Below are 22,399 nucleotides of genomic sequence, written 5' to 3'. Positions count from 1 at the left end.
TTTTGTAGATGGACAGACAGAGATGGAGAAGAGTCAAGTGGCATAATTAAAGCTAAGCAGTTTAATTCTTTAATACACAGAGTTCTTTTTGAAAATCAACAGGAAAAAGAGGGTAAATCAAAATCAGAAAAAAAAACAAAAAACAAAAAACAAAAAACTGTTGACAGAAAAAGGAAGCTAAATGGTCACTCGACATGTGACAGGTGTGTGGCCTTACTGAAAATTCTAAAAAATGTAAGTGACAATCTGTTTGGCAGATGCTAAGATGCTGGTAAGAATCAGCTTAGCAGGCAGGGACCACACACCTGCATGCTCCTCGCCAGTGCATTCAGCCGCTGCCACCTCTGCCCAGACCTGCTGTGGGCAGCCACCCCAGCACACACAGAAGCGTGACTGCTTGTATTCACAGCCCGTGTTGTCCTCTCCCACAATGACACTGGGCTGGGCCACACGGCTAGTGCTGACCAGCAGGCTCAGGACATTGGCAATGGGGCTTGTAGCTCACTCTCCATGCCAAGGGCACCCTAGAAACCACGCAGAAAACTCCCAGACTCCAGCTGGCTCCCTAGTAAAGATGCCACCATCAGCCATCCCAGAGGCCCCAGACAGTACAGCCACGAGACACGACGGAGTTCTGCTGACTGCAGTCAGGGAGGTTTCGGGCAGTTTGCTAGACAGTGAAAGATGGCCAGGCCACTTCATTCCTATTCTTTGGCTCAATAAACCTTCTAGGAATCCATCTCATGGAAATACTGTCACAATCACGGAAGCAGTTTATTTCAACAGTCACTGCTCCATTGTTTTGTAGGAGCAAAATGGGAGGAAGCAGCTCATCCGGTGCTGCCACACTGCTATGTACATGGATAGTCACAGACTGTAACAGATACTCAGACACTGGGTACCATAACCAGAGCTTCAGAGACAACAGGATGGAGGCAGGTGGTGAGCAGGAAAGGCTAGCTCCACTGTAAGGGACGTCAGACTAGACTGACTCACTGTACCCCCGAGTCACAGGCCAGCGGCAGAGGCACCAGCACTGGCTGTTAGTGTTGCTGCAGCAACAATGCTGTCTGCAGACATTGGTCTAAGTTCACAGAATAAAAACAAAATGAAGGATGAACAATTATGTTTACAACAAAGTAGAGCTGTAAGGAAATGTTTTCTGTGGACTGTGTGTCTGCTTTATTTCAGTAACAAATATCCCAATGCTATGAGGCAGCTGGTGAGCTTTAATACCCAAGGACTGCACTGTTTATCTAGACTTGTTTGACTCAGTTTACCTATGGTTGATGAAGACACGTTATCTCTCTACCTACTATCGCTCCACAGCTCTCTGCTTCTCCCCTAACTGCTGGGACTCACTCTGTGCTGTGGGTGCACGCACAGATGCCATGTGGTGTCGGGAGTTCCCTCTACTCTTCCATTTTAATTTTGAGATGAGGCCTTTCTTATTGAATGTGGGGCTCACAAACTTGGCTGGGCTGGCTGTCCAGCAAACTCTGGGAATCCTCCTGTCTTGGTCCCCATGTACTAGAGCTGTGGGTACATCCACCACCAGCAGCGTTTATGTGGCAGCGGGAGAGCCAGATTCATGGCTGTGCAGAAGTACCTTCCCCGTGGAGCCACTGGCAGCCTGTCAACTCATCCTTAGAGTAGAGATGTAGGTGTGAGGAAAGGAGGGACTCCTATAGCTGCCGCACAGCGGGACACAGAACTGGCATGGAAGTGATTCTGAGGCTCCACTCCTCACACCACGACAACCTAGCTACTCCTAACACCCACGAGGCTTTTGGATCTCAAGGCTACTGGATTTAGCGTAGGTTCTGGAATCCTTACTCGGAAGTGGCTCTGATACTCTTGAAAGGAAAAATTACAGATAAACTTGCTTTACGTAACTCTTGCCTGAAATACATTTGAAATATTGCAAATCTCCTTTGTCTCCTAGCCTGTGTCCAGCGTGAAGGCTCCTGGGAGTCCTCCCTTCTGTTTTCAGAGTCCACAACGTGTATCAAACCCAAGCTGGGGCTTTATTACACCTCCCCACTCAGGGGATCAGAAAATTCAGCTGCTGCAGTGGCGCATGCCTTTAACCCAGGCACCGGGGGAGGCAGAGGCAGGTGGATCTCTGAGTTTGAGGGCAACCCAGTCTACAAGGAGTTTCAGGTCAGCCAGGGCTACACAATGAGACCCTGGCTCAAAAAGAAAAGAAAAAAAAAATGAATCCCAACATCTAAGAATGACACAGCTACCAGTTTTAAAGGGATCCCAGAGTAACTACCACCACAAAACCGACTTTACAATCTTTTCTGTATGTAAAAAAAATACTCCAATGACGACAATTTGACAGGACGGAACTATACTTGGGTAAATGCCAAAAGGCAATCTGCCAGGTTCCTCCCTGCTGCTGGTGTGCAGCGCCTCTGCATACACTCCCTGGGGCTGGCCAGGGTTAAAGACCCAGCCCTGGGGCTTCCTGGCATTTCTGGTTCAACTGTCAGCACAGCTCTATGGATCCTCTCCTCCTCCTCCTCTTCTTTTTAAATGATTTACTTTTTGCTTTATGTGCATTGGTGTTTTGCCTGCATGTCTGTCTGTGTGAGGGTGTCAGATCACTTGGAGCTGGATTATAGACAGTTGTGAGCTGCCATGTGGGTAGTGAGAACTGAACCTGGTTCCTCCGGAAGAGCAGCCAGTGCTCTTAACTGCTAAGACATCTCTATACACACACACAAACACACACACACACACACACACTCTCTCTCTCTCTCTCTGAATCTTATATCTTTCAAAGCATGCTCGGGGACCACCAGTTACTCATGACCTTACTTAAAAAGTTGCATCAAGCCATTCCTCAAATAACACTTTCAGCTGGTGAAAAGCTCAAACTCATGAATGTGTCTGTCAGTTGAAGGTCCCTGCCCCTGATGCCTTCAGTCTGTGTGTCTCTTCCTTAAAGAGGCCCAACAACCCCCTGTAGGGTGATCTCCTCCCTACTCTGTAGGTCCCAGTGGAGAAGCGACATCCCTACTCCCTTTCTTGTGACACAGCAATCGCAGGACCTCTGCCTTCTTCCAATGCACTCACACAAAATCATGTTTTCCTGCTCGCCTGCTTTCTTCCATCTGTCATGGCCTTTGTTTTATCCCCCCCTCCCCCACGTCTGTTAATTCCTTGAAGCACTATGTAAGAATTCTGAGTACACCGTTTAGTACCCAGTGCTACGCATGGCTCATGCTAACACAGCGCTGACAGTGCTGGACAACGGGTGTGTCCTGACCACAGCTGTGCATCATTCTTCTACTGGCTTGTGTGTGGACTTGATCCTTACAAGTCATCCAAACAGGCTCTACTGTTTTCACCATTTCTAGTTAAGGGAAGAAGACACAGAAAAGCCCTGTTTTCCTAAGGCTATAGCTGGACACGCCCATGCAGAAGATCCCACATGTACCTTTTCTCATCCCACTGAAAGGGTCCTTGTTGGGCTCGTAGGGCATCCTGCCCATCATGTCCGGCATGCTCACGCCCTGCTGGTACGGGGCGTTTGGAGTCATGGAGTTCCGTTTTGGGTACGATGATGATGAATCACTCACGTCTGAGAATGGGTCGTGAACGCTGACTGTACTGCTTCTGAGAGACGCAAACGAAGAAAGCTGAATGACACTGCGGGACTAGCTACACACACTGAGCTCAGGAAATGAGCCTATCTTGAAACCAGTAGATGCAAAACCACCCAAAGTAAATCACATGCTAAAACTAGAAGCAATAAACACTCAAAAAGTAAGCAGGAGAGAACAATTTTTTTTCTATTGAAGCTTGCTCCAAAACAAAAAGACAATGACTTTTTATCTTAAGAGTCCTCAGAACATACCTTCCACTTTGCATGGGGGTCATCTGTCCGTGAGGGGTAGAGGCTGGAGTCGGTGGCTTCAGGTCACCTGGAACCTCTGCCATTGAATTGCTGCCAGTTGACTGTGGAGTCTGTGGGCCTTGTAAGGATCCTGAGTTAGCTAGAGTGATTGAAGGAAAATAAGGGGGGAAGCTAGAGTTATTGAGTATGCTAATTTTTGGTAGCCAGGTATATGGAAGGATTAAAAGTAAGACATATTGGAATCAGAGCAGTAATGTAGTAAAATCAGTCACTTATACACTGTTTCATTAAGAAAGGGACAGAGTAAGAGAGGGAGGGGGAGAGTGAGAAGGTGGGAGAGAGTGTTTGAGTACGTACAAGCATGCATACGCTAGAGATTGACGACAAGGCCTCACACATGGGAGGCAAATCTGCACACCAAGTTCTACCCCATCGCCCAAGAAAGGGACTTTTGGAATAAATTATTAAGAACATACTTCATCCGTGAGCCATAAGGCATAGCTATATGTTTCACTGGGCAATTGCTTCCTGGGGTGTTTATCCCAGGGAAAAGGAGTATAAAAAAGAAGAAGACTTGAGGCAGAAAATTGTTTAACTCAGCGTTGTTGAGTTGTTGACTCTAGATGTAAATAAAGAAATGGGACGGAAGCTTTGTCACGAGTTCCATGGTGTGTAATGCACACTGCGGAACACGAGTCCTGCAGCAGTGGGGTGTGTGTGTGTGTGTGTGTATGTGTGTGTCTGCAGTTATACAGGTTAACAAGGTGCCTTATGTTATTTGGAACATACATCTATGTTCTATCATTAAAAACAATATCTCAAGCTGTGGCTCAGATTTGTTTCGAGAAATGCACATCATGGCGGCCTGCAGTTCCCCCATGGTGCTGTTGGACTTCTCTGCTTCAAGCATGATTACTTCAGAATAAAGCGCTAAGAGGTGAGCCCCCCTCAGAGCTCAAGTGGGACTGATTAAGCTTGCTTAATAGGAGAGCCAAACTATTTCAAGATTCCTACTTCATCATCTGCCAGTCTTCAGCATGTTAGATGCCAACAGACAGATGTTGGTTCCTTGTACTGAGGAGACAGGAACATACTGGCTGGTCTGTGTCCGGTGCATCTGGACTCTTTTCAGCAGGTGAACGCAGAGCAGCGCACTGACAGAGCCACACAGCCCCCACACTACGGCACCTGCACTGGAACTATGAGCACCAGACTGCCAGCTCAGAGGACGACGCGTGCTTTCCTGTGGAGGGTGCCAGCCTCACCCCAGTGCTTACTGAGCTTCTGAGTAAATGGAGGTGAACAGGCCCCACCCCATCACTTTCTGAAGAGATCAGAAACGGGAAAGGTGGGCATCACTTATGTGTGTGGGGGGTCAGAAAGAAAACTGCCCACATGACCTCTCCGTGAGATGATAAGTTTTATTGAAGATAAGAGTGAGAGAGAGAGACAGAGACAGAGACAGCACGTGAAAGAGAGCGCAAGCGCATAACCAGTGGCATCTGGAAGAGTCCAGAGCAGAGAGAGAGAAAGCAGACTGACCATGGCCAGCAGACTGGACATGGCCAGGGCTATCTGGGAGAAGGCAGAATAGCAGGAAGGGGAGAACAGAGAGACTAGGAGAATAGCAGGGTGGGGGAAGCCTCGTCACTGTAAAGGGAACACAGAACACAGAACCTGGAGGAGGGAAGTCTGGGGAATGTAGAACAGGCACTTGTGTTACTGAGGGAGCCTGGAGGCCCCTCATGGGCCTTGGTATGGAACCACAGGGAGCTATCTGTCCTTCTGCGGGGGGTAAGGGAAATGATTCCTCTTGTCAGGTGGGGACAAGGTTCATAAGTTCCTGAGGAAGGCTGCCTTTACCTAACCGCCAGAAATCCTAGAGTCTAGCTTGGGCTCATTTCTGGATATATGGGCTGCCTTTCAGAGTTTGGGGAACTGGAGGTTTCCTTGGACCTGACAATTTGTTCTTAGAAATGGCGCTATGCACAAGTATTGCTTGTCAAGCTGGGGCTGCCCACTGTGCATGTGGAGCTCAGGAAGGCTTAGCGGGGCCTTCGGGCACACAGCAGACCCCCTACTTACTCATGGAGGTAGAGAAGCTAACTAAGAGACACGGGTGACTCTGGGATGTGCCTCAAGAAGGCGAACTGCAGGGAGTAAGCAAGGAGCCCTTTGTCACAGATCATCTACCAGCCCTGTCAGTTCCACAGACTGTGGAGGGGACTCATCGCTTCTGACTCAGGCTGACTGCAGTCGGGTTCCTCGGAAGTATGGGTCACAGGCTGCTGTGATTCTACGATGACTCTTATTTACAAAGTATCCACGCTTATAGCTAATAATAATAAAAATATTAAAAAAAAAAACTCTCCTTTTTGCCAGTGTTTTTCCTTTCCTTTCAGGGGGCAAAAAATGAACACCGCCCCCCCCCCCATGCCTCCATTAGCAGAGGAGGCTGGCTGGCTCTCTAGGACATCCCTACCCTTTGCCAGAAGCTATGAACTATACTCTAAAGTAAACAATGGAAAGGTTACTGAAGGTTAAGTACATTCACACAATTCAGCCGGGAACAGCCAGGCTCCTGGCTGGGAAGATAATTTACACAGCATGAACCTGGTGCCCTAGTTCTGAGGGAGGGGTGTGGGTGGCAGGGTGTGGCGAACAGCTGAAGTGTCCCAGGTCTAGTGACTAGAGGTCAGCCAGAGGGCACCTTTGTTTATACCAGAGCCCCTTTTCCATTTATCTTCCTCTAAGGATTCCCTAGTTGGAACCATGACAGGTTTTGTGACATCACTTGTCAGCTAATAATAGAAATGCAGTCAGCCACCTGCCAGCAAAGATGGATGGGTTTTAGGTTACCAACTTACTAGCTGAATGGAGCTTCCTTGTCTGTGCCTGTCCCACTCCACAGCTCCATTCTCCAAAGCCTGCTGGGGACACCTGCTGTTGACTAAACTTCTCTACCAACTTGGGGAAGTTCAGTGTCAGGATCCTACTGGGACCTGAGGGGCGCAGACTGCACGGCCTGTCACAGTTGATGGGGTGCATCTGCCTGCAGAGGGTCTATATGTAGGATGTAGCAGCAGGCATGAAGGGCGGGGAGGCCTCTAAGGCTGAACTCAACTTTAGATTCATAAAGTCACAGCAAATCAAAACTGGCCAGAAACCCAAAATGTGGATCCCTCTCAGAACAGAGACACGTGATTTAGAAACACTTGATTCAGCAAAGACTGGAAGAACAATCTAGAACAATTAGAAGTCTTTTGGCTTAGTTTGCTTGGGTGTGTTGATAAGAAAAGTCTAACTGAAAATTAGCTTTAAGGTTATATGTTAAAAGAAACCAACAAAAAAAAAAATTGAAAAACTTTCTTCACCAATCTCAACAGAGGTCTTGGAGCCAGGGAGGGCATATATGCATGGAGATCCGTGCACACACCTGGCTACGGTGCACACACCTGGCTACGGTGCACACACCTGGCTACGGTGCACACACCTGGCTATGGTGCACACACCTGACTTGGTGTACACACCTGGCTATGGGCTCCAGGGATACTGCTGCTGCCCCCTGGACGGCTTCTGTGTGGTCCAGAGCATGCTGCATGGTGTTCTCTGGGATGGACACTGACTTCATAGTCAACACCAGGAAGCTTTGCTTCTACCAACCCTGCATCACAGCAGGACCTGGCTCCACCTGGACTAAGAAGTGCATGTGCGGGCTGAGCTCCTCTGTATGGTGAGATGGCAACGTTGCCATAAAGGCAGCTGTTTTAAACTGGGGAAAGGAAAGTGCTGGCTGTTCAGAGAACAGGCTTCCACTTTCTACAGGCTCTGTACCTCGGCAGGGCTTCCTGTACTGAGGCTGAGGCATGCTGGGAGAGCTATTCTTCACACCAAGTGCAGGCCATTCAGGGACACAGGTTCTTTCCTCACAAATAAAATGCATCTTTAGATCTTTGCAGACATGACTGGCTTGGACCTTGCACCCCACTGGGGTTTTATTTTGGAAAAATAGTTTCAGAGCCATTCACAGGCAGCGTCTTTCACTCTGTGAACTGAAGGAAACAATGTGTGGTTTTTAGAATTAGACTGTCCAGTGCTCAGGTACACCCTGAGTGCTGAAGTTCAGGGTCATTAAGGGCGGGGCTGCCGAGGAGGCCTTTTCCTCCTTAGAGCTAGACATGCACCTAAGGATGGATTGTCAGGGCAGCGAGTGGCTGGCGCCATTTATTTGAGACCTCGTGACTGCCAAAAGTTGTGGCGCTGCGATGCTGACAGTGCCAGAGAATCATCAGAAGTGAACACAATTCTTTCTCTGGCCTCTAGATGTAAACATGAGCCTCTTTCAAAGCATTGCCATCTAGGCTGACGCATTGGGTGGGTTCTGTAAACAACATATGGCCAACCATCCCAAAACAGGCCTCTTGCATCCTCACAAGGTAGTGCTGGGTTCTTAGGAGTGTGCCTGCCTTTATTCTCTCGGGGACATTTAATCTGCACCTGTGCCCAGGGCTGATGCAAAGACAAAATGGTGAGCACTCAGAAGCTGCCCGGCACGCTGTATATGCTCAAGAAACATGGCCTTTTAGTTAGCTTCAGAACAGCCCATGTGACCAATCAGTGTGCCCAGTCTGTACCCTGTACAGCAGCAGCAATAGTGCCACTAAGTGCTGGAGGTAACTGGCCAGAAGTGTGATCTTGTGATGAGCTGTGAGCAGAGGAAGCAGGGATGGTGGGAGTCACGTGAGTGAGGCTGCCACTCAGGACCAAGCAAGTCTCTGGGTTTACCAGCTCACAGTATTTGGAAATTTCACACTTGGAAGTCTAATGGGGGACAAGGCCAGATGGAGAGCTGCAAAGAGTGAGCCGTATCCAACAGTGTGGGTGGAGGGGCAGGAAAGAGTGGCTGTAGGCCTGGCCCTCACAGTCACATGTGATGGCCTTTTCCACGGCACTAGCAAGGATTCCCTTTAGGTAAGAACTCGCTGGACAGGAAATAGCAGAACCTAAGTCCAGACCCCCCCACCCCCCGCCTGAGTACAAACTAGAGTGGCTCAGAAGGAAAAGGTGGTCCAAGCCAGGCACTAGGCCTGAAGGTGGCACCATCAGGACTGTAAAGTGACAGAACGGGTTCACATGCATGTTTACTCTGTCCAGAGCTAGATGAACATTTTTGAATGCTTATATTACAAAAAAGGGTACAAAAAATGGCTCAGGATTCTAAATCTATGCTGACGAAATGAGGACGGGCAAGGAGTGCTTCAGAGTCTGACACAACGGGCAGCACCCTGAATTTCAATTTCTGTGAGCACAGTTGCGGAAGGAGCACCACTGTGGAAGAAGCATGGCTATGTGTGGGGAGAACTGCTGTGTGAGGGAGCATCACTGTGGGGGAAGAACTGCTGTGTGAGGGAGCATGTTTGCCCAGGGAGCACTATTGTGTGAGGGAGCAGGTCTACTAAGGGAGCATTATTGTGTGAGGGAACATGGCTGAGGAAGGAGCATGGCTGCGGAGGGAGCATTCCTGTGGGGGAAGAACTGCTGTGTGAGGGAGCACAGCTGCAGAAGGAGCATGGCTATGTGAGGGAGCACGGCTGTGTGGAGGGAGCACCACTGTGGAGGTCTGTTCCTCTCCCAGCTCTGGAGCTCTGGCTCAGCCAGGTCCTTGGGCCACCCTGCAGGTACCCATCACTTACCAGGAGATGGTGGCTGGAGCTTGGGCTGTTTCTTGGCATCCCCGGTGCTGAAGACTTCTGGTGGGGGCTCCTCCCCACGCTCAATTTTGCACTCAAAGGCGAACAGGTACTGAATATACTGCTTTTTCAGGGAGCTGGCTGCGCTGCTCGAAGTGCCAACATTTAGGTTGGTTGCCAGTTCACGCCACTTCTTGTTTTTATTAACCTAGCAAAAAATGGGCAGATGGTTGGTTTGCAGTGAAGTGGCTTATTTAAAGGCAGGAGACAAACACGCACTTAAGGTCTTGGCTTACTTTTTTCATTTGTCTCTTGTAACAATGCTCATCACTTGCACTGAGCAGCATACAGACAGCACTTACAGTTATAAAAACATCACAGAACCTGCTGACAGCTACACAGAATCGCTTGCTGGAGTCTTCCGCCTGCTATGTCTCCCAGAGACTTGAGTAAGAGCTTCCAGACTTCTGAGCCTACGATGAATGGGGACCACCGCAGCACACACCCATCCCCACCCAATCACTAAGGGAAAGGGGTGCCTCAAACTATGACAGCATGTGTGTGTTTCAGAGAGAGAGAGAGAGAACCAGAGACAGAGACACAGAGAGAGACAGAGACACAGAGAGAGAGAGAGAGAGCGCGCGACGGGAAGGGTAAGGTGGGACAGAGAGACAGAGAAATATGGGGCATTTTTTTTCCAACTTTTTTGTATCTACCTTGGAATGGGTTATGACATGTTCAAGTCATGAATGAAACATGAGGACACACAAATAGCTCAGGGGAGAAGATGGAGGCTTGTGCCTCTGATGTGTGCTGTGTTGAGTAGCTCACGGTGGTCATGAAATAATGAATTTCCGCACCCACACTTTGGCAGAGGTATCATGACATCCATTTACTTAGTACTAAACAGTCACAGTAAGCACACTGTTTGACTGCTCTGGGAAACACCTCTCTCAGCACTTAATGGAAGAGGGTATAAACAGGAGGCCATGGCTGCTTTGGAGATGGCAATTTTGCTGCTTGACCAACCAGAGAGCTGTGAGCTGTCAGGGTGGCGCCTGCTCACGTGCTTGCTGGTGGGAAGCAGGTGGGTGGCAGCAGCAAGGCGAGCATCCCTGGGTAGGTACTGGCTGCTTGTTTGCAGGTGTCATCTACTTACACACATTGGTGCGAATCAGGCAGCCAGGCCAGAGCCACACACACCACCTTGGAGAGATGGGTGGAGGGGGAGGGGTAGAGATGCTGGGAGAGGGAGGGGAGGTACGGCCATCAGTGCGTGTGACGTGGGATTCTGCAGAGCTTACTCCTAGGCCTCAGTCCTGCAGGGTGCAGGCACCTAAAGGGAAGGCCACGAGCAAAGCTCTGTCCTTCAAGCCTGGAAGCACAGAGCTGAGACATGGAGACCTCAGCAACACTAAGGGTGACAGGTGACATTGGTGAAGTGTTTGTTATCTCACTCTGACTACCTATTAGACTTCTGGGGGACCAGCCAGCTCCACGGCCTTGAACTAGGGACCTGGATGGTAAGTCTTAGGAATGCCACAGGCGATCCGCAGTTACAGCAGGAACCAGGCTCCTGTTTGCGTCAGACAGGTCTGGTTCCTCGACCCACCAGCAGGCCTGGGTGGTGACATTCCTGTCATTTATTGAGTTTAGTTCCTTTACCAATTCTTGGGGTTAGTGGCCCATGCCTTGTGGGCACACAGATAACGGCCAGGGTGTGGTGAAGCACATACCTACTCAACCAGACCCCTTACCAAAAACAATGGAGTGAACAAAGGAGCGCTGAGGATACAAGATTTAGGAGACACTCTGACTGTCAACAAGTAATGGCAGGTACCTGCACTGACAGAAAACGATCATCGCCTTGAATTCTGTACCTGGGTATGTACCCTGCCCACCAAATGTCCCTGCCCTGTAGGCCACTACAGTAGGAGTTCTGTAGTTACCCAGGAGCTACAGGCATGGCTTTACATTTACAGATGAATTTCTCCTTCTGTTTTTTTTGAGACAGGGTCTCATATAACTGAGGCTGACTTTGAACTCCTGATCCTCCTGTCTCTACCACCCAAGTATGGAATAACAGGCGAGCCTCTCTATACTCAGCCTGAATTCTTAAGCTGCTCTGGATTTAGAAACTGGTGAACGTGAGTGTCATCTGATCCACATAACGAATTTAATCACTTCTAAAAACAGTTCTGGAGTATGTACCATGAATCTGTAGTACATTCCACAGAATTCTAGAGCTGTCTGGGGAAAGTCTAATTGTTTAGTCCAGAGAATGAAACAGATGCCACACGAGCTGGTGGCAGAGTCAGGAATCTTAGCTTTCTCTGACCACCACACAGTCCCAGGAAGGTGACCTTCCTACAGGCTTAGCTTTTCCTCTGCGAAACGATCCAAAACCAAGTGCAACATCCCAAACTGAGTCGTATGTGCAAAGGCCTGTCCACAACGCTCGGTCCTCACTCAGGCTCACCTGTGCCAGGCCTCCGATCTCTTTGACGCAGACATAGAGTCGGAACAGGTCCAGGGGCTTCTTGCCCACCGCGGGCAGACTGGCCACCGGGGAGCCCCTCTCTTCCATGAATGCCAGGTAGCGGTCGACCCACAGCTTCCTCTCTGGCTCACTTCCCAGCTCGTACACCTTCGTGATCTTTTCCCCAGTGCTGGAGGATGAGCTGGATTTCTGGTGTCACAAGAATGTGGGGGGAAGCATGAGGGGCAGGGATGGGGCCGAGGGGAAAGGGCAAGAGAAGAGCAGTGAGCTGACACGTACAGGAAAATACACGCACACAACAGTATGAACAATGGCTTCTAGTTCAGGCACAAACCGTGTCTTCTTAAAGTAACGTATTTTGACTTTAGCTAAAAGGGCCCAAAACTCTTAGTTTTAACACCTAAAACAACTAGATACAACAGACACTTTGACAGAAACAGTGAGCCCTAGAAGGCAAGATTCCGATGAGGTCTCATGTGCTTCTGAAAAAAAAACGAAGGCTGGCAGCCCAGAGAGTGGATGTCTGTGGTTAGAGTCTCCTGTCTGCTGCCACGGAGTCCCCCAGCCCCTACTGTTCTTCTCAAATAGGAATGATTAATATGAGTCCTTAGGAAATCTAAGTCACACGGCTGAGCAGACAGCGGGGCTTGCTGCAGAATGTGGGGAGGGCAGAAACCACAGACAGGAGACAGGCGTGCCTCCAAGCTGCTGGAGTTTGTTAGCCATTGGGCAGCTAAAGCCGTGGCAATGCGATGTCCAGCCCCCCACCCCCCCCCGTAAGTTTCCGAGCTTCTCCATGGACTGAGGGAAGGACCCCAGTGTGGCTGGCTACCGCTCTGGAAACCACACTCCAGGCTCGCCAGTAAAGTGGCAGCTTCCCCTCTGTGGCCATTCTGCCTATAATGTTAATCCGTCAGCATCAGGACTCCTGAGGCAGAAAATGTGTATGTAAAATACATAGACCTGGGTGACCTGGCCCCATCTTAGGAAAATGATGGGTGTCAGAACTCAGTGACAGTATACCAGAGGGTCTAAAGTCAGTCCCCAGCACTCAAGGGCAGGGTAGGGGAGGTGACACGCTTAGAATGGTGTGACCTTCAAGGGTTAACTTCAGCACTGAACTTCAACTTCAAGTCATTTAGAAATTACTTTAGCTAAGACTTTACCATACACACACATAGGTGCACATGCGTGTGCATGTACGTGTGTGAATGTATGTAAGTGTTAGTGTGCATGTGTGTGTGTGCGCGTATGTGTGCATACGGACATCTATGAATCACCTGAAACTGGAGTGCTAGGCAGGTATGAACCATACAATGTGGCCACTGGGAATAGAAACTGAGGCCTTGGCAAATGCAGTGGCTAAGCCATCTCTCCAGCTTAATGATAACAACTCTTGGTAATCTTCATATCTTCCCAAAACACGCTTATGGCTCCGCCATGCATGCAAAAGTGTTTCCACACAGCTCAGGTGTGTGATGACTGTGAGATCATCTCTCAGGAGGCTGGCTCCTCTACGCCAGGGCTCGGCTTTACTCTATCCTCAGCACTGCCGCACTTTGTATAGAGTGCGTGAAGTTCTGGTCTGCCATGGACCGACAACTGCTCTCCCACCTACCCTCCGTACACTCCGCACAGTGTCCTTCACACTAATGGTCTCAGACGTGCTCTATGAACGCTTGAGCATACAAAAAAATGTGTGAAAAATCTAACTGTGCTCAGGTAAGAATTAAACAATATCCTATGCACAGCAAGGTGTGATGAGAATGTGGTGGCCCAAGGCTTGCTCATGCATCATAAGAGCAGAGAAGCACAGAGGCCCCAGAGAGCCTGCATGCTTACTGTCGCCACTAAACATATCTCCTCCTCTTTCCTAGGCACTAGCTGGATGGACCTTCTGAGGGAGTTCTTATTTTTCTTTTAGATCTATTTTTAGTTTGTAAGTACGTGTATTTTGCAGTACCCATGGAGGCCAGAAGAGGGTGCTAGATTCTCTGGAACTGGAGTTACGTGTGTGAGCCACCACTGGGTGTTGGGGACTGAACCTAGGTCCTCTGTTAGAGTGGTCAGTGCTCTAATCACTAAATCATCTCTCCAGTCCCCATCTGAGGACGGTCTTTATGAGACACTGCCTATGACAGTGGGAAAGGCCTTCGGGAAGTCCCAATGACTTTTACAGGTGTATGAGGGCCACTTGGAACTGCTGCTGTGCTGTGAACACTATATCCCAGGTTCTGAAACCATTGGGAAAGGGGAAGAAAAAAGAAAAAAGAAAAAAGAAAAAAGAAAAAAAAAAAAAAAGAAAGAAAAAAAGAAACCCTGTCTTGAAAAGAACGGACGCTGTTGAAAATTACAGCGAGATATTCTTATGGTGCCACAAATGTTTTCCTTGCATATAGTTTAATTAAGCTAAAATGCACATTTCCTCAAATGTCTGAGGCAGATTTACATTTCAGCAGTCTTTACCATATGCTTGGTTCTATGTATATGTGTGTGTGTATAGACAAATGTTTATATTTTAGAATGTTTCCTAACAAAGCAGTGTTGGTCCATAGCACGCTGTCAAAGTAACCACAGCAGCTTTGTTACTTTGCCTGGCTCATGCCTGCTGCTAGGGAAGATTGATTGGGGGCACTATTAAGAGCAATCTGAAGCACAGATTGAAATGGCATCTTGGAAGGGGCAGTTAGGTATTCCTGAACTGCGTATCTCTGCAGTGATCTGCAGCAACCGTGGCATGTGGCCCTTTGCTGTGCTCCCTGTCAGTCCCCTTCCTGCACAGCTAGGACACTGAGGACAGGCACACACAGCGAAGCACTTGGCAGGAGATTGGCATTTTCCACGGGGCAAACTCAGCTTCGCCCGTTCTTGTTTAGCACTAGAGCCAGAGGTTTGTTTGTAAATTCTTAAACAAAAAACAATTTAGGGTATATAAAGAGAGAATGCATGTGGCAATACTTAAAAAATAAGAATAAAGAAAAACACTAAATTTAAAGTGTAATTATCAGAAAATGGGGTCAATACTTGAGGTTGCTTTTCTATTACATTTAAATAAAACTGATTTTTATTTATTTCTATTTTTTTGAGCTGGGGTCCAGGCTAGAGTCAAACACGATTACTAGTGTGGGATTATGACATGTACCACTGTCCAGCTAGGCAGTAGAATTTTGATGAGAATTGTACAGGCCTTGCTGGATGAGGACAGGGTGAGGAGGAAATTAGAACACAGCTACATCTCCATCACCAGCAATTCCAGGACCAACAGTGAGTGCTATGTCATGTTTCACAATCTATTAGCAGCCTTCACTTTCAGAAATTATTCTCAATTATTATCTTAAAATTTAAAGATTACTGTTTTCTAGCACTGAGCCAATAGGCAAATGTTTCTGCAAATGTATTTGAATTCTTTTCTTTCACTTAGCACTACTAATTTATACGCTTTTTCCTGTTATAAAGAGAAAGGAAGGAAGGGAGAAAGAAAGAAAAAAGAAATGAGAAACAAACAGTGTGGGTTACTGGAAAAAAGTCTACACCACATTGGTGGCCCTGAAACTCAAAGCACCGAGCACAAGAGCACACACAGCAGCGGGGTCCTGTGCTCCCTCCCCTGCGGGCTGGAAGCTGGTCACTGCTCATCGTGGGTATTTCAAGACTGAAATGCATCTGCAGGGAAGGGGTGCACCCACAGCACCCCTCCTTGTTCTGAAAAGGAAAATGCTGGTTGTAGCAGCGTTTCCCGAACATGTGCTACAGCCACGAGCGCCTCAACACACTAGGCTCTATCTGTTAAACCCAGTGAACGGGTAATTAATAGCAGCCTTCTTTTGGGTTTTGATTAAATTGCCAGATCCTGCACAGCCAGGGGGGTTTCCCTCCAAGTCTTCCTGAGATAGGCTCTTAATACATTGTCTTACAGAAACCAGCTTGTTAATTAAGTTTCTTGGCAACTAATTGCATATTGGGCTTTAAATTTTCTTTAAAAGATCTTTTGATTCCCTATATGAATATAGAGTAAAGTTACTATAACACTTAATTTTTTATTGGTACAAAATAATTTTTTAGAAGAAATAAAGGCCCAACTTGGTGTCAGAAGAGCATTTCCTGGTATGTACATGTCTCTGTTGTACCATTTATACACCACACAAGACTGCCAGCATTTTTGTGCAATATGCCTCTCCTCTCTCTCAATGGCTCTGATGCAGGTTCTCATTCTTAGTCTAAAAATCCACATGAACTTAACATTTCTATAACTTTGTCAATTTCAGACATACACTTTGGAAATGAAATAGGGCTGCTGTTATGTCTCACTATACCCGGTTGCATATTTATTCATTTATTTCAGGTAAGCAGCTTTTGAATAATGTTTTGGACATAACAGCCCACGACACAGTTAAACTGGAAGCCAGATGTGTCGTTTATCTCATGGCTGCTATTAGTTTCCATGTAAACAGCAGCAGCTGGTTTTAGAGCAACCTTCCATGGTAGGCCGCCCATACTCCTGGTGGAGGACTCTGAGTCCCCAAAACATCAGTGCACCTCCATGTGGAGGTGGGTCTTCATCTCAGAATAGCTGTTGATATTTCCAGAAAGATCTATGACACACACAAATTTGCTTTGTTACTAATACAATCATTTATAATAAAGAAAAGCCAACAACGAAGAGTCATATAAAGCAAACCAGCAAGTTTAAAGTATAATTAATTAACTGCTCTCCTCCCCCCACAACAGCAAGAGACAAACAAGCAGGCTCTCACTCACAGGGCTCGATGGAGTCTTGGGCCAGCCTGGGCTGCTGATGCTGTCACTCTCATCTCCGTGAAAGGAAGAGATACTGGCAGAGCTGGGGGACATTGGGGAAGGGACTGGCAGGTTGCCTGGGGTTGGAGGCTGAGAAATACCCTGAGAGCTGTAGCTATCCTATGGGAGAGGAATTAAAAAAAAAAAAAAAAAATGAGAAAGGTATAGAAAACTATTTAAAACAAAAGTACAACCAGTTTAACAGACTAATTGTGTGTGCTTATCACTAATGCATATATGATGACCTGTACACACACACACACACACACACACACACACACACACACACACACACACACAAAATCACTGTGTGTAATCACTGTGAGGGATGCTGGAAAGGCCACAGGGCCACCATGCTTAACTTAAATGTACATGGCATGCTAAGCATGGGCTACCCACTATGCAAGAAAGTAGAGAAAAGGAAAGAAAGAGTCGAGCCATTCACCTTATTCATGAAATAAGGCATGGAGGCAAAATAGTAAGAATACTGTTGCTGAGACTGCCAAAATAGGGAGCTCCAAACTAAAGGCAGAGAAAATGACTGCAAGTGCCCACACCAGGCACTAATCCTTTGCTTCCCTGCACAGCCATCTCTTAGGTAGGATTTTGTCCTCCCAACCCTCCCCCATTGTGATTTAATGTCATAGGAAGTAGTAACTTTCATATCCACACCACGGGGGTGGGTGGGCTAGAAAAGACTGCAGCCATGTGGCACATAAGTGTGTGCAGAGGAGAAATGTGAGAGTGTTATAGCGCCAGGCAGAGGACAGCAAGGCAACCATGCAGCCAGTGAGCACGGCACGCAGGGAGGACTATAGCACACAGGCAGTGACCACAGCATTAAGGGAGGACCATGGCATGCAGGGAGGACCACACATGCAGGCAGTGACCATGGCACGCAGGGAGGACCACAGCATACAGGGAGGACTACAGCAGACAGGCAGTGACCATGGCATGCAGCCAGTGACCACGGCACGCAGGGAGGACTATAGCACACAGGCAGTGACCACAGCATTAAGGGAGGACCACAGCATTAAGGGAGGACCACGGCATGCAGGGAGGACCACACATGCAGGGAGGACTACAGCAGGCAGGCAGTGACCATGGCATGCAGGCAGTGACCATGGCACGCAGGGAGGATCACGGCATACAGGGAGGACCACGGCATACAGGGAGGAAGTACCTTTGACTTGCTCTCAGGCTGGGACACTCCTTCTTCTTTACCATCTGTTTTAAGAGGCACGGACAGTTTGGATTCACTGGGAGACATCATATCTGCAAGACCCATAGATGCTAATGGGAAACAAGAGAAAGTCAGGATTACACATGGGAGGTACCATGGCACCCCTGCTCACATGAGTGGCTGAGCGAAGCACTCGGCACCCAAGCTTCCCTTGAAGGAAAGTCACATGATCCGGAAGCACACTGATGTCTGAAATGCTTTTTGAAATGGGGAGGGGGCAACTCTGTATGCTTACGACCCCTAAACACTGGGTCAACTTACAATATTTTTTTTCTTTTTTACAGCTTAAGACCTCAGGCAACAGTTGGAATCAGGCAGTTGTACAAACTGCTTGTAGGGCCCTGAACACAACTGCCATGTGATCTGTCACCTGGGCTCTAGAGGACTTGGCCTTCTATTTCCTCAGCTGAGTCCCTGTTTGCAAAATCTTGCCTACTTCACACAGTCTAGTGTACAACAAAGGAGAGTCATACAGAAGACTCAGGGAAGGTGCCCAGGACCCTGCAGTGGGCTGCTGTCCCCCAGTCATCAATCCTCCACAGCAGGTGAAATGCCTACAGCTGCTTACTTCCTTTCATCAGTTGAGAGATGCAGCCTGCTCCATCTAGGCCTGGTTAGAAGTTCAGAGAACAACCGACTCATACATACTCATTGTAGACATTAACAGACATACACAGGCGAACGTTGGATTTCTTTTTCGGGAAAAATCAGAGCACTGAGGACAATCAGTGTATTTGCCTGGGGAACAGAGCTGAAGTTCCACAGAAGCCACCGTAGAGCCACCTGGACATCGCTGAGCTAGAGGAGCTGCAAGCGAGGTACCAAACAGATGCGTAAAGAACATGGGGAAACGGAGGCAGCAATCTGCAGTCACTCCGTGTCAAGATGACAGAACCCTGAGGTTTTATAAACAGGACCTGCCTGAGATGCTGCAATGGCCACCGTGGGCTCAGCCGGGCAGGACGCGGGGAGCACAGTGGACTAGAGAAGAGGAAAGCAAACCAGCTTTGAAAAGGCCCCGCAGATCACCTGCTACAAAACGATTACTGCACATATTCATGTAGTACTATGTTTTAGAAAATAATTAGTTTTAATTACAGCAGTGAGAGAATGAACAGGCTCTGGTGACTTAGCTGGCAAGCTCCATGGTGCTAATTTGTTAATATCGTTAGCATCACTGCAGGTTGAGACCATAGGTCCTGCCAAAAAAGCCTACTCCGCCACGTGCCCTGGAGTTTACATCGGCACACTTAATACTGTGCTCTGAAACTCCGTGTTTCCACAGGCACACTAGCTGGGTTTGCAAAGCCCATTTGCAGCTCAGTCAGTCCTTAAAGGCATCGCAACACACACAAACCATAATTGAGATGGTTTTCCTTTTTTATTTTTCAAATTACTTTCAATACTTAGATTTTAAGAACTGGAACAAAAAGCTTTTTCAAGTGATGCAGCTGCAGAGAAAAATCTATTGGGATCAGCTAAAAATGTGTTATTTCTGTGAATGTGTGAAACCTAAAAAAAAAAAAAAAAAAGGCAGCTGAGTGGTATTACAGCAGAGGACCGACCACCTCTCTCAGAGTGATGGCTGTTTTCCTGCAGCTTCTCTCCAGGGCCCAACGAGAGAGGACTTAGTGAGCATGTACACTTAGGAGAGAAAAGTACCACAGGGCACAAAGGGACCTGTGTATGATGTCTGCGTGTCCTTGCTCTTCTGCAGGGTTGCTTGGAGCAATGGCAGCCAGCACAATTTAGAAGGCCACAACCCGTGGCTTCTGCTAAACCCTGCTGCTCCAAAGGTGACAGTGGGCTGTTCTGCCAGTATTTATGAGTTATGTCTGGGTGCTATTTTGGCAGAAGGAAGAGCACTATGTTTAATGCATGTCCTACATTAATGTACACAAAAGTTTAAGCAGAAAGAACTAAGCCAACTGTACTACAATAATGAGCGGTAATTCACGCTGATTTCATAATCAGACTCAGATGAATATAAGTATATATGACATTTGAAACGTCCTGATTCTTCATTCTCTGTTATATATTTAAATGGGACATCCTGGATATGCAAATATACCTGCACTGTCCTACCATTCTAAGAGACAGGAATGGAGGGACATCAAGTCCAACGTACGTTCTTTACTACACGAGTCCACTGTCTTTCCTACTGTGGCTTCTCTCTTTTTTATTGAAATGCTTAGTTTTAACTTAACCATAATTTCACGGAATCATGCACAGAGCCATGTGTCTGCCATCTCTATAGGGCAGTGGTCTCTTAGGGGCATGATGTTTTCCTCTGTGCTTGGGAAAGAGACCACACCACTGCCCGGATGCTTTCCAGCAAGGGGTTGCTGTTTCTCTGATTCCCAGAGATCTAGGCTGTGAAGTTCAGACGGGCATGGCCAAGACAGCAAGGGATCTGCCTTGACAGCATCTGAGGTTGCTTCAAGGGCTGCCTAAGTAGTGTAAAACGAGGCACAGTGTAAGCACAGGCTCCGCCTCCACCACTAGAACTTAAGAGCTAAAATGACTTCTTTTTTTTTTTTTTAAAGATTTATTTATTTATTATATATAGTGTTTTGCCTGCATGTACACCTGCAGGCCAGAAGAGGGCATCAGATCACCTTATAGGTGGTTGTGAGCCACCATGTTGTTGTTGCTGGGAATTGAACTCAGGACCTCTGGAGGAGCAGTCAGTGCTCTTAACCTCTGAGCCATCTCTCCAGCCCCTAAAATGACTTCTTAGAGCCACCAGGGGTCAAGGTCCTAAGGTGCATGCCCAAGAACACAGGACTTGAGTGAAGCCAACCTGCTCACTCCCAACTTCTCTCTCGGTTTTTTTTTTTTTTTTTTTTTTTTTTTTTAGAAAGCTGCAACAATTCCCAGAAGGCAGTGAAATTCACAATGCTCTTTACCTTTCATGGTAATACCCCATATTCTAGAGATATTTTGTCATTCTGAAGCACACAAGGGCCTACACTGCTCCTGAACTGGCCGTCGATATTTTATGAAATAAGTTCTCTCCCTCCCTCTCTCTCTCTCCTTGTCTTTCTGTCCCTCCCGCTCCATAGCCTACGCTGTCTTAGAGCAAGCAGTATTGTCCAGGCCAGCCTCAAACTCACTGTGATCCTCCTGCCCCTGCATCTCAAGTATCACCTGCCTGAAGACTGGGATTGTGGCAGACAGAATACACACTACGTGGTTAACACGGCACACATAAGAGCTACAGAGGATCCTCAGGGACACATTCTCCCTAACACACCACTGACAAGCAGACCCTTCCTCACCACAGCCTCCTGTGGGAGTGCAGGTGAGCACGAGGAGGGCACAACTCCATAATGTGTCCGGGGGGTGGTGGTGGTGGTAGTGGGGTGTCAGACTCTGAGCTGGCCTACCACAGGAGGGAGGTAAGCCTCTCCTGCAGCCAGGATGAGCAGCAGGAAGCACGGCACACTGACGTACTTTGGTATGACCTCAGCATGTGTGTCTTTCTGCTTAAGAAGCCCGGCTGTCATAATGTATCATGTCCCACAGCTCGCTCCCTTCCTGGTCTCGGGCTTGCCTGCCTTCTTTTTTTCTTGAAGGTGGAGGGTGACTGATGAAGTGATCACTGAGCAAAAAACTCCCTTACCTGTGGCTGTCACACCTGTGTGTGTGAAAATCACCTGAGGAGCTTATTAATAACATAGCCCCTTGGGCACACCCTGAGAATTCAGAAAGGCGCTATAGCTGTAGCAGGCACTCCAGGTGCCCTGCATAGGCAGCCTTTGGGTAGCTCTGAGGTAGTGTAACTGCCTTCCTTTTGCGATAAAGGGCTGCCAGGGTGGGTGCTCAGTGTCTAGTGGGGAAGCTGGGGCGGGGGGCACGCTTCACTTTTGAGTTAGAATCTGGCCGTGGCTCCCTGTGAGGAGGTCTCGCTGTGGCACGGGATGGTTGCTCCCTGTACTACAGGATGGCAGAGTGGAAATGCCTGCCCTCTACACAGCGGCTCCCAGAGAGGCAAACGCAGAGCTCTCGGTGGTGGGTTTTGTTGCCATGGTAATGTGGATGCCTCATGAGCAGACAAGCACACAGTAAGGAGCGATGCACACGTCACACAAGGCAATGGCCCGGCTCACGGGACAGGCAGGCCTGGCAGAAGGCTGTGCTTAAGTTTTCCTACAACTTGTACTTTTACTCACAGTATTAAGTGGTTCTAGTTTCTTAATCCAATTTGCTAAAAACACATTTCAGTCCCAAATGTGAAGAGACACCAACATCCCCTGAACCCAGCCCACTGCTTCCTGACCGACATGGAATGATACCTT

The 22,399-nt window shown here is 48.0% G+C and overlaps 1 protein-coding gene across 7 annotated transcripts in view; it reads right to left on the bottom strand.

Annotated features, from left to right (window-relative positions):
• Positions 1-22,399, bottom strand: part of Arid1b (AT-rich interaction domain 1B) — a 353,377-nt gene that overhangs the window by 12,458 nt on the left and 318,520 nt on the right. For 6 of the 7 annotated variants that reach the window (XM_051164663.1, XM_051164658.1, XM_051164661.1 and 3 more), the window contains 6 exons: positions 18,039-18,148; positions 16,817-16,975; positions 12,038-12,247; positions 9,562-9,766; positions 3,869-4,007; positions 3,449-3,627 (listed from right to left, as the gene is read on the bottom strand). In XM_051164663.1, the coding sequence (XP_051020620.1) occupies positions 3,449-3,627; positions 3,869-4,007; positions 9,562-9,766; positions 12,038-12,247; positions 16,817-16,975; positions 18,039-18,148 (1,002 nt within the window). The remainder of the gene's footprint in view (positions 1-3,448; positions 3,628-3,868; positions 4,008-9,561; positions 9,767-12,037; positions 12,248-16,816; positions 16,976-18,038; positions 18,149-22,399) is intronic. The other variant, XM_051164660.1, reaches the window with a different exon arrangement.

Source organism: Acomys russatus, chromosome 21, assembly GCF_903995435.1.
Source record: "Acomys russatus chromosome 21, mAcoRus1.1, whole genome shotgun sequence".
NCBI lineage: Eukaryota > Metazoa > Chordata > Mammalia > Rodentia > Muridae > Acomys > Acomys russatus.
This window is presented reverse-complemented; position numbering and strand designations above follow the sequence as displayed.